Consider the following 12,487-nt stretch of genomic DNA (forward strand, 5'->3'; position numbering starts at 1 on the left):
AGTACCGTGTGTGAAATGTACTTCAGGTAGACAAAGAAGAAGAATCTAAGTTCTGAGTATTTTTTGGTAATCTTTTATACTTTGATACTTTTTTTTTTTAACTAAAACATTCTCTGGAGTATCTTTTAATGTCATATATGAATCGGCAAAGTCACTCTTTCTGTCCAGTAAATGTAGTGCAGTAAAAAGAGCTTAAACATGGAAGTCTAAGTAACATAAATATATTTTTAAAAAGTTCATAATGACCTCATCTCTGTGCTCACTCCCGCCAACATCTGAGAGAAAACCAGGAAGTTACTTTCTGACGGAGTCTTCTGACACACTTTCCATTTGTCCAACATCATCGTCTGGAGGAGAAGAAGAAGAAGAAGAAATGAGATGAGTACTTTTACGTGTGTGTGTGTGTGTGTGTGTGTGTGTGTCGTGCCTGCAGGTGTCCGGCGGCGGCCCGCCCGGCGTGGTTAAAGTCCAGAGAGAAGACGGTGGCAAATCGAGACGAGGCGTCGCTGTGCGGCGAGCTCACGCAGCCGAAGGACCTCAGGATGGTGAACATGGCCTGAACGCGCTCCTCTGGTGGCAGAGAGGAGAACTACAGTCACAGGGGGCCTTAAATAAGCCAGAAGCAAATACTGAACGGGGCCACCGGCAACCAGGAACAGGGGCCAATAGTATCAGAGACCAGCTACAAAATATCCCTAAAACCACAAAAAAAAACAGAAAAGGACTAGAGAGACACAAAATAACCACAAAGAAACTTGTAACGACTGCACACAAAATAATTAAAAAAGACACAAAATAACTACAGACAAAATAATTACAATGACACATGTAACGACTACAAAGAGACACAAAACAACTACACAGAGACACAAAATAACTACAAAGAGACATGCAAGAACTACAAAGACACATGTAATGACTGTAAGAGACACAAGACAACTACAAAGACACATGTAACGACGAGTTACAACTCACCACTGATCTTGACCCCCGTGGTGCCGGCCTGCCGCAGCAGAGCGAGGGTAAAGCTCTGGCTCGTGGTCGTCTTGCCGGTCCCGCTGCGCCCCAACGCACAAACACTGTGGTCCCTCCTGGTGCCGACCATCGACACGTAGACCCGCTTCACCAGCGCCGCCAGAGCGGGGGGGGCCTCCCACACCGAGTCCCCTCGCCGAGACCTCGGGGTCTGGAAGAAGAAGAAGAAAAAGAAGAAGAAATTCATTTAGTGCAGATTTCGTGTACCGTGGGTGTAGGTCCGCTAAGAGCCAAAATGCCCTAACTTTCTTCCTGGACCTTGAACGCCCCTAGTTCCACCACAAAAGAGCTCTGCTCAAGCAGCTGCACCAACACATACCAAGCAAGTATTATTTATCCAAAGTGGAATGTGGTTGATATCTTGCTGGTTCCTGTGACCCTGTGACCGGTTCCAGTGACCCTGTGACCGGTTCCAGTGACCCTGTGACCTCACCTTGCTGTGCGCCTGCAGTGGCGGCCACAGGCTGACCAGGTTGGGTCCGGCGTGCGTCAGCGGCATGTTGGCTCTCGCCCGGCGGGTCAGGTTGTGCAGGACGCTGCTCTCGTTGACGCTCTGCAGGTCGCTCAGGTCGTCGCACAGGTCCAGCTCGGCTGGGTTGCACTGCGGGGGGGGAGAGGGAGGCCGTCAGTGCAGCAGAGCTAACGAACCAGAACCTCAGGAGGAGCTCGTGGAGCTGGGCTACCTTCTCAATCTCATACTGCGTCACGTCGTGCAGCGACCCGTCCGTCTGCAGCCGCACTCTCACTCGGCCTTCTGGGAGTTCTGGGGTTCCTTCATCCGGCTTCAGCTGAGTGGCTGAAAACCAGTTCATGCCGACCAATCAGAGATCAATAATTTCACAACCACGACATCATTATTCATAGTATTTAGATTCTTCACTTATGTAAAGCTACAATTAACTTATATTTTGTGTTGATTGTGGCGACCCCTGTGGACAGAAGTGGTAGTGTTTCTCAAACGCACGAGAAACAATAAAATGTAATAAAATAGAAGCAAAAAATATAATAATAAAAAACAGCTTGAAATATATATTAAAAAATAATCCCATTCTAAAGCTAAAACACAAAAAATTAAGTTTTAATTAAAAATTAAGGTTGAAAAATGTGTTTGAAAACAATAGAAAAGATTAATGCAAACTGAACAGAAATTGTGTGTGTGTGTGTGTGTGTGTGTGTGTGTGCGTGTGTGTGCGTGTGCGTGCGTGCGTGTGCGTGCGTGTGCGTGTGTGTGTGTGTGTGTGTGTGTAGTTTGTTATGACTCACCAAGGGTAAAACCTTCCTTGTGGACGAACCAAACCGTTCCGGCTTCGTACCAAACGTCTCTCACCTGAGAACCAGCAGAAATATTAATAAGTGAGATTTTCATGAAGTTATTAAGTATATATATATATATATAATACATATTTATAAGTGTTCACAGGATTCATGTTGTGAGTTATGATGTGGAATCAAATGTTTACTTCGAAACAATTGGGTTGAAATTCAAAATATATATATTTTTAAATGTATTATTCCATAGATTATTAGATATAATGTAAAAATGTTACATTTTGACAGGAATGTTCGTAAAAACAAAACATTAATCCCAAAACTGTAAATTTCTATACGACAGATTATAAAAATCATAATTTTTGTTGAGTTCGTATTTTATTTGTGCTTCTTTATGTTAATGTATTTGTCGAATATATATTCTAATGAACATCTAAATATATGAATTGCATAATTGTTGGATTGTCTTTATTATCTGGGAAAAATTAAGGAATATATTTTTGGGGGTAAATATGCATATTTGCACTCTTTCAAGAAAAATAATAAAATAAATATATAATTATTCCATGACTAATAAAGATCAGACGAACCTCCCTTCGCTCCGTCACACTCGATTCTGCTTGTTTGCCCTCCGGCTCCATCCTCTCCTCCATCTCTTTCCTCTTCTCTACCTGCACCTCCTTCCTGCTCTCCTTCTCTTTCTCCTTCTCTTTCTCTTTCTCCTTCTCTTTCTCCTTCTCTTTCCTCCTCTCTGGCTTCACTTCCGGTTTCTTCTGCTTCGGTGGCGGCTCCGGTGCCACTTCCTGTCTAGTCTTCGATGCCACTTCCTGTCTGGTCCCCGGTGCCACTTCCTGTCTGGTCTTCGATGCCACTTCCTGTCTGGTCTTCAATGACACTTCCTGTCTGGTCCCCGGCGTCACTTCCTGTCTGATCCCTGGGCTACTTCCTGTCTCCGGAGAGCAGACGGGCCTCTGGGCCTGCCGGCTGTCATTCAGGAGCTGCTCGGCCCGGAGGGACATCTCCGCCTCGAGGATGGGAGGAGTCTGATCCGGGAGGAGGAACTGCTGCACGAGGTCGTCGCTCAGTTTGTTGGGCTGCAGAGTGAAGCATTGTGGGTACAAAAACACACACACCAGGGAAAATAACTATTCGAGAAACACTTTGTGGCCAAGTCAAAGGAAAAAAACATGTTAACATACGATGCAAAGAAACTAAAGTTCTGGCGACTGGGTTGCAGTTAGCTTAGCTTAGCATAAAGACTGGAAACCGGGGAATGCTAGCCTAGCTCTGTTGGGAGGTCCACCGCTAGAGCTCACTAACATGTTGCTTCCCATGCTGCTTCCCAACTAGTGTGTACAAACAACAGGTTGAGCTTTTTTAGCATCCTCACAACCGACAGGAAACGACTCCAACCTCCACTTCCTGTTAAAAGGAGCTCGGTGTCAAAGCCTCACCGGTTTCTCGTCCTTAGCCTCCGGCTCCTTTTGTTTGGTTTCCTTCTCTGAGTCTCGGACCAGCTGCTTGAGGAAACCGCCCGGCAGCGCCGATAGGGGCGCGGGAGGCTCGGCCACGGTCGCCGGCGTCTTCTCCTCCTTTATCTGTGGATTGGGGGAGGAGACAACGTCAAAGTGGAGGAGGAGCCCGCCCACACGCTCCGCCCACATGCAGCAGTCATATTCATGCACGTCACGGTTCATTAATCTTGTCTCTTGCATCTCACAATGTATATTTAGGAATTCAAAGAGAATATAATAATGGAAACATAACCACGGGAATTCTACAATTATAGTTTTGCAGGTTTTAAAATATTTGTTTTTTTGCATGTTGTAGATGTTTTAATATATATATATATATATATATATATATATATATATATATATATATATATATATATATATATATATGAAGAGTTAAAGTATATATATATATATATATATATATATATATATATATATATATATATATATATATATATATATATATATATATATATATATACCACATTAGTCCACAGGGGTGCCAAGACAACACTGTATGAAAGCTCCTGTAGTGACTTTAACTCTTCAGGAGACGTGTTCCTGCACAATGTGTAATTTTACTACACATCATTCACTACTTAAATACATTGAACTGTATATATATATATATATATATATATATATATATATATATATATATATATATATATATATATATATATATATATATATATATTTCTGAACTTTAACTTGTATTGAAGTATTATTACATTATCTTACTGGTACTATTAGTAAAGAAGTACTTCATCTGGCCCTGACCGCAATGACGTAAAAGCACAATATTTAAAGTACTTTTCTTATTGATTGAACACACACACACACATACACACACACACACACACACACACACACACACACATACACACACACACACACACACACACACACACACACACACAGCTTCTGAAGCGGCTTTGTGGCGTCATGCAGCTTTAAAAAGCTACAACTTGCTAAACATGCAGCATGACTAACTGATGATGATGATGATTCAGGGTTAGAACGGAGGGTCCACTCACCATGTAATCAATGCACACACACACACACACACACACACACACACACACACACACAGACACACACATACGCAGCATGCAGCAGCTCTGCACCTCCCTTCTGCTCCCACAGTTTTAAGCGTGAAGACATCGCCATGGTGTGTGGGAGGCGGCTTCAGTGGTGGGGGGCGGGGTCACAGCCAGACGTGAGGTCAGAGTGGCGGTGTGTGTGTGTGCTTGTGTGAGTTTGTGAGTGTGTGTGTGAGTGTGTGCGTGTGGGGAAGACAAACAACCTGACAAAAAGAGAAACAACAGTTCAAAGTGAAGATGACGAAGAGTGTAAAATCTTAAAATAAACATTTTGTTCCTTCAGATCAAAGTTGACATATTCTCCATCACATCCTCATCACACTGTCAGCAGCTTTTCTTTGTTGCACTTCACATTTTCATTTGTGTATTATGGGATTCTTTTGTGTGATAACTGAGAGGATTTCTGAAGCGTAACAAAGGAAGATTACTTCTCTCCATTTAACTCTTTAATCTGCACAATAACTAGAAAATATGACTATAAATCTCCTGTTTAAACTCGTTAAATCACCGATAAAGATCCATTTATATAAATTGTCATTTAATGTTTCACATTAAATATATTTATTCTGTAAAACCAACTTGTTTAACATCTTTTTACTTTATATTGAATACAGATTAATATCTTTCATTTTTTCCATTAAAGCCCCAAAACTTCTCTTCTAAAGGTCCTTCATGATGTTTGTCTAAATTCAGATGCTTCTTCTATGATGTTATTATATTATTTATTTATATATATATATATATATATATATATATATATATATATATATATATATATATATATATATATATATATTTATATATATTTATATTGTTAGACTTTTATTGCTGAAAAGATCACAATATCAATAATGATCGCAATGGCAAAGTGCAATGAATCCCTGTGGCGTCCCCCAGAGCTCTATTCTTGGTCATCTATCATTTTCAATTCGTCTCTTTACTCCGGGTCAAGTTAAAATGAACTAATGTTCCTAATTCCTCTGCTCTATATCTGAATATCTGACCCCGTATCTGGCAGATATAAAAGATAGTAGTGCAAAATTGAAATGATTTTTTTTTAAATGAAAACAATAATCTTACAAAAGCTTTCGTTCATTTGAACTTCGGGGTTTAATAATATATTATTTCTAAAATAAAGGACCTTAAAATCTGATCCTTTCTTCCCTGAACTATTTCACAGTCTGGTATAGAGCAGGTGACAATTCATTTAAATTAAATTTGGGAGCATTATTTGAGTTTTTGAGGACATATTCAATGAGCAGATGATGAATATGATTAAAGCGAGCAGCTAGCAGCTCGCAGTGTCTCCTTGTAGTCACGGATGTCAAATAGTACTAATCGTGTATTATAGTATATTATAGTACTCGGTGATAGTTTGTGTAAGTCTGCTCACAGCCACCAGGGGGAGACAAAGGCTCCATGAAGGTTTAAGCTCATAACCTTGTTATTTATAAACTAGCAGCATGAAAACAGGATTCATCTGCAGGTGATATTTAACCGTTTCAGACACATAATCAATATTTACCAAAGCTCGAATATTGCATCTAAACTAATCGTTTCTGTCTCATGAAGGAAGGCGGACATCTTTTCTCTTCTTTCATTTCAGAACTCAAAAACAACAAACCAACGTCTGTGTTTGTTTCTAGTCAGTTATTATTTTATATTAATGAGAATCTATTAATGAACTAAAGACAAGTATTACACACAATAACTCTGATTATTATCATCAATAATCTGCCGTTCTGACGCTTTAAAATCACCATTAAAGACTCATTTATGTCCTTTTTTTCCTTTAGTTATTGAATATTAAAAATAAATCTAATGTCTCTCATGATGTCATTTCTTTCTGTTTTATCTGCTCTCATCTGATGATCTCATCTGTATGTCGACATAAAGAATGAAACAACAATCTGAGACCTGAGACCAGAAACACTTTGCTGCCACTTCACTTCATTTCTATATATATATATATATATATATATATATATATATAGAGAGAGAGAGAGAGAGAGAGAGAGAGAGAGAGAGAGAGAGAGAGAGAGAGAGAGAAGTTATAAACTCTCTCTCACCCCCTCTCTTCTCCCCACCTCCCTCCCGCCCTCTCTCTCCCTCTACTTCTCTCTCTCTCTCCTCTAATAATCCATAAATAATCATATAAAAGTCTCTACACACTGAACACACTGGTGACGTACCTGCAAAACAACGAAAAACGGCTGAAAGTTCCAGTAAAAGTCCTGAAAGTTCCACAAACACTTAAACGCACCACGAAGCCTGAGGCACGGAGGACGAGCTGCGGTCAGAGCGGAGTGACAGGGGGGTCTGCGGCCAATCACAGGCCGGGACGAGGCTATTAATAGAGGGTGGGGGGGTCTGTTTGATATGATACCAACGAAGAAGAAGTTTATGGCATTCACAGTGAAGCAAACAGACAGTAAGGCTGTTTTTATTTCTAATAGATGAATTAAAAGGAGAGAGCACCATGTATGTGTGTGTGTGTGTGTGTGTGTGTGTGTGTGTGTGTGTGTGTGTGTGTGTGTGTGTGTGTGTGTGTGTGTGTGTGTGTGTAATGGACGCCGGCTGTTCCCCACACAAGTGCACATGTGCAGATCTGCAAAGCATCAGCTGTCCAGTTTGATTGACACCTGCAGCTGAGGAGGAGGAAGAGGGGGAGGAAGAAGACGAGTAGAAAGAGGAAAAAGAAGAAGAGGAGTAAGAGGATGAAGAAGAGGAGGAGAATGATGGAAAATCAGGGAAAACACATTTACACAAAACATTTTAAGCATAATTATTTTTATTTGTTTAAATAGTTTAATAATAATATATCATATTAATATTTTCAAACTATTGTTCAATAAGTACAGATTTTTGTTTCATATATAATTTACCTGCATTTAAGTGCTATGGATGCGCGTCAGGAGCAGAGTGCTCACATGTTTCTGGTACAAATGATTAATTATTATAATATATTATAAAGTTTCTGTCACCTGATCAGTTTTCTGACGACTGAGGTGACAGGCGGCGGTCTCAGGACCTCCTGTAGTGACCGCTAGTATTCTGGCTCGCCAGCCAGCTTTTTAGCTAGCTAGCCATACTGGCAGACTAGATCACTAATCAATAATGTCTGCGTACAAACTATTAAACAGACTTAACACTCATGCCACTGACCTTCATCACCATCATAGTGATGTTCTTCATCACTTTGTGTTGTGTATATTTCCCTTTGTGTTGAGGCGATAACTGAGACTTCTGTTAGCTTTGAGGCTCTGCTGGTCTTCCAATGTCCTTTATGAATGAGTTGTAACAGAACACACTTAACTAATACTAACTAAATGTAATAGAAGTATACAGTAACACGTTTAAGAGTACACATTTTAAATGTGATGAATAAATAAAGTATTAGTGTTAATTACGGGCGTGAAGCCCCGCCCTTGTCCTCTCCTCACAGGAAGCTGCTGCTCGGCCCCTCCAGATGACGTCATTGTCTCCTTCACGGGAAAATAACCTCCAAACTTCATTTGTTCAAAATATACTTGACATATTGGAAGTAAAAATCACCCATTAAGCAGAATAATATATAGAAATGTATGATAATTATGACTTAATATTCTGCTAGTTTTACAACATTTATTATCAGATCAGAGAACATGAAGGTGTAATAATGTAGAGTAGCAGTAAAGTACCACAATGTGTACTTCAGGGCAGTACTTTGTGACATTAATAAAACATTATTATGATGATATTAGAGACATGAAAACAAAGTCATGTGACAGGAAGCGACACGGAAAAAGGATTTTTATTCATGAACCGTTTCACGAGTCCGAGCGCCTCAAACCAACAGGAACCAAATGAAACCATGGAGACAAAACTAAACAAAGAGTCATCGTCATCATCATCATCATCATCATGGAATAATAATCATCATTTATATAATCAGCATTATCACGACCTGGATGGCGACAACAAACCCAGAAAGCCAGTAGTATCCGTCGGGGCGTCTTCTCTCCGCACGCGCAATAAATATGAAAGAGCAAAGAGTCCGTTATTAAACAAAAATAATCATCTGGAACTCGAGGAACAATATCTAAAGTCTTTATGTGCAAGATCTGAGCGGAAGTCTTCACCACGAACACGACACGAGAACCCAGAACCTCCCGGCACGACCGCTGCTCGCTCCCTCTACATTACATCTTTAAATAAACCTAGAGCATCGTTTCATATACACATATATTTATATATACTTTCAATTCATCTTTTAGATTTATGTTTTCTTCCTATAAGCCATTCTTTTTTCAAATTTTTTTTATTTATTTAATGTTTTTGTAATTGTCCTGTGTTTGAGCAGATAATTTGTGTGTGTGTGTCTGTGTCGGCTGAAAAACTAAAATAATAAAAAAACAAAATAAAAAGAGCGTACAGAGATGTGACGGCCAGACGGCATGAAGACGTGGCAGCGCGCGCGCGCACACACACACACACACACACACACACACACACACACACACACACACACACACACACACACACACACACACACACACACACACACACACACACACACACACACACACACACACACACACACACACACACACACACACACACACACACACACACACACACAATGTTTGGTCACAGTTTCTTGAACCCTCCACCGCCGCGTCGGTGTTTGTGTGTTGAACAGAAAAGAACGGAGGCTTCCCATTGGTTCCTCGCTCAGCAACAGTTATTTGGCACATTTAACAACTATTAAGTAACACATTTGGGCTAAAAGGTGCAACAACGTAACTCTCAATGAAGACAATAAAAACCATTTTGGTTTACAAAAATAAAAGACGCCTTTGAGAGGCGACAGAATGTTTCTCTGTAAGACGATAGATTCTCCCCCGACAGGTTCAAAGGCTGCGAAGAAAGTACGGAAAACCAAGACCCTGAAATCAAAGAGCGCAGCCGACAGGAACTCTGTCCATCCGTCTTGTTTGTTTTGTTTGTTTGTCTAGAACACGACCGCGTATCTGCAATGACGCGGAAAAAAATGAAAGACTTCATCTGAAAAACTGAGAGACATTTAGGAGCAGACGGATAAAAACAGAAGTTTCCTCGCTGATAGAAATCACTCCAAACAAACGACTTTCAGGCCGCGGCTTCGACGACGTGACGACTCGGTGCTTTTATTGTGACCCGCGACAGAAAGCAGAAAAACTAATCTGGCAGTTCCGCCAGAATAAAATGAAAACAAAGAAGTTATTGGAAAACTTCCGTCTGTTTTTTTATCTTCCACATTATCGGATTAATCAACAACAATAATAACAATACAAAATAATCATTAGTCGTAGCCCTACTCAGCGTCAGAGTTGGTCCAAAGGCATTCTGGGAAATGCAGGCCAACTCAAGCGGTGCGGATGAGGCAGGGTGCGGTGACGAGTGCAAAAACAAACAAACACATTAAAACCTTCATGAAGACGAAGAAAACACCTGAAATGCCTCAAACATCCAGAGATGATCACAACAATGCCTTCTGGTGAGTTAAACTTTAACGCTGGACTTTTCATTTGCATTTGCTTCGGCTGGGGGGGGGGGGGGTTGTTGTTGTTTACGCAAAACACAACACAACACAGAGCGCAGCGTTCAGGCTCCTTGAAGAAAACGTTGGTCACTTTTCACGTGAAGTTTGACCCGAAACGAAACAGAAAAACAGCTCATGATTCACTCGCGTATATAATTTAACAGGATGACATTGAACACACCGCGATGACGTCACACTTAATCTCAATTCAGCCAAAACATTTTTTTTTTTTTTTTCACGGAACGAAGCTTGAACGCATCGTGATGCAAAAAATCTCCGCTCGCTGCGTTATTCAGCCATGCGCGACTGACAACTAATAGCTAACCGCTAACAGCTAATCGCTAACAGCTAAATGTGGTTTGTAGTTCTTACGGTGCGGGTGCGTCGTACCGGTCTGCACATGCTTTGTAGCGCGTTTTTAAAAACCCGATCGGCTCTCGAAGTGATGCATCCTGGGACATGTAGGACATTGTTAGCGGGGGGAACTGAGGGAACCGCTGGACTGCATTTCCCATCAACGCTGACCGGACCTCCGCGTTAAAAAAAAAAAAAGGCGGCACATTTGTTTCCCTTTAAAAATGGAGGTTTTTTTCTGGCCTCTATGTGTACAAACTGAGGTAACCACGCCCACCCACTAAACCACGCCCACAACTAAACCACACCCATCCCACCAAACCACACACCCCCAGCAGGAAAACAATCCTTTTCCTCCTCTCCTAAAGCAGAGACAGAAAGACGAACAGAGACATCCCCGATAATAAAACACGAGAGAGAGAGAGAGAGAGAGAAAGAGAGAGAGAGCGAGGGGGGGGTATTTACACTCAAAGTCTCCTCCCCCCACATCTCTTCTTCTTCTTCTGTATCTGCAAGTGTAGCCGTCAAACACAATAGTTACACCGTTGTCGTCTTCATGGTCTGGAAAGAGTCTGCGGCTCTGTCTACTTCCTGGAATGATCCCCCCCCCTCCTCCCCTCCAGGTGACTCAGGTAAACGTTGATGTTGGCACTTTATGCACTTCAGTAGCGGGGGGAAGGGGTGAAGCCTCTTTCTGTTTGAGTTGTCCTTCCTTTTGTGTTTTTTTCCAAACACAGAAATACATCCCCCGCTAGAGGAGGGTTGTGGTGGGAGGAGCCATTGTGGTGGGGGGGAGGAGCCATTTTCTGTCCTCGTCACATTCATGCAGAAGTCCTTCACGTCTCCTCCTCTCTGTCAACTGGCAAGGTCCCGTGGCAGACGCACACAAAGAAACGATGTCGCACATATGATTGGTCGAGTGTGTGCGCGCGTGCGCGTGTGTGCGGTTCACGCACTGCGAGGCGTGTGTGTGTGTGGCGTCATGGCGAATGTCCTGCAAGCTGATGAGGAAGGGGGGAGGTGGGATGCAGTGTGTGTGTGTGTGTGTGTGTGTTTGCGTGTATGTGTGTGTGTGTGTGTGTGTGTGTGTGTGTGCATTCACAGGCCGTTGCTGTTGCGGTGTGTGAGTGGTGGTTTGGAGAGCTCCACCACGCCGGCCCGGCCCTTCCCGATGACCTTGGGGGCCCGGCGCAGCAGCTTCTGGGCCTCAGTGAACGCCTCCAGCAGCTCCTTCTTCCACTGCACAAACTCAGGGTCGCTCTGCAGACACAAAGGTCATACAAGGTCACACAGAGGTCAAACACAGAGAAGGGGATCTCAGTGTGCCTGTGCATTTGTCTGTGTGTCACTGCACGTATGTGTGTCTGCATGTGTGTCCATGTTTGCGTGTGTCTCTCTTTGTCTGTGTGTGTGTACGTGTGTATGTGCATCTGTCTGCCTGTGTGCGTCTCTGTGTTTGTGCATGCGTGTTTGTCAGTTTGTGTGTGTGTGTTTGTACCTCACACTGCAGCACAAACTGCTTCCCTCCTTTGATGCGCAGCAGGATGCACTTCTTGTCTTTAATCTGCGTCTCCTCCACCGTGACGATCTGCTCCATCGTCAGCAGGTTTTGCTGAGAAACAAAAGGGTAGGGGCCGAGAATGAGC

General features: G+C 42.2%; 2 protein-coding genes across 6 annotated transcripts in view; both read right to left on the bottom strand.

Annotated features, from left to right (window-relative positions):
- The window catches only part of LOC137783743 (unconventional myosin-XVIIIb-like), a 28,094-nt gene extending 20,640 nt beyond the window's left edge, over positions 1-7,454 (bottom strand). For 2 of the 3 annotated variants that reach the window (XM_068574028.1, XM_068574026.1), the window contains exons 1-10: positions 7,117-7,453; positions 4,953-5,127; positions 3,759-3,902; positions 2,895-3,398; positions 2,299-2,362; positions 1,719-1,831; positions 1,469-1,636; positions 976-1,186; positions 428-570; positions 247-347 (exon numbers count right to left, since the gene is read on the bottom strand). In XM_068574028.1, the coding sequence (XP_068430129.1) occupies positions 247-347; positions 428-570; positions 976-1,186; positions 1,469-1,636; positions 1,719-1,831; positions 2,299-2,362; positions 2,895-3,398; positions 3,759-3,902; positions 4,953-4,991 (1,487 nt within the window). In that variant the 5' untranslated portion in view covers positions 4,992-5,127; positions 7,117-7,453. Of the gene's footprint in view, positions 1-246; positions 348-427; positions 571-975; positions 1,187-1,468; positions 1,637-1,718; positions 1,832-2,298; positions 2,363-2,894; positions 3,399-3,758; positions 3,903-4,952; positions 5,128-7,116 lie in introns of all 3 variants that reach the window. The other variant, XM_068574027.1, reaches the window with a different exon arrangement.
- Positions 7,455-8,688: 1,234 nt separating this feature from the next.
- Positions 8,689-12,487, bottom strand: part of grk3 (G protein-coupled receptor kinase 3) — a 33,380-nt gene continuing 29,581 nt past the window's right edge. For all 3 annotated transcript variants that reach the window (XM_068573469.1, XM_068573467.1, XM_068573468.1), the window contains exons 21-22: positions 12,340-12,453; positions 8,689-12,101 (exon numbers count right to left, since the gene is read on the bottom strand). In XM_068573469.1, coding sequence (XP_068429570.1) covers positions 11,940-12,101; positions 12,340-12,453 — 276 coding nt within the window. In that variant the 3' untranslated portion in view covers positions 8,689-11,939. The remainder of the gene's footprint in view (positions 12,102-12,339; positions 12,454-12,487) is intronic.

This window comes from Clinocottus analis, unplaced genomic scaffold, assembly GCF_023055335.1.
Source record: "Clinocottus analis isolate CAN_PGR_092001 unplaced genomic scaffold, fCliAna1.0.p SCAF_13, whole genome shotgun sequence".
Lineage (NCBI taxonomy): Eukaryota > Metazoa > Chordata > Actinopteri > Perciformes > Cottidae > Clinocottus > Clinocottus analis.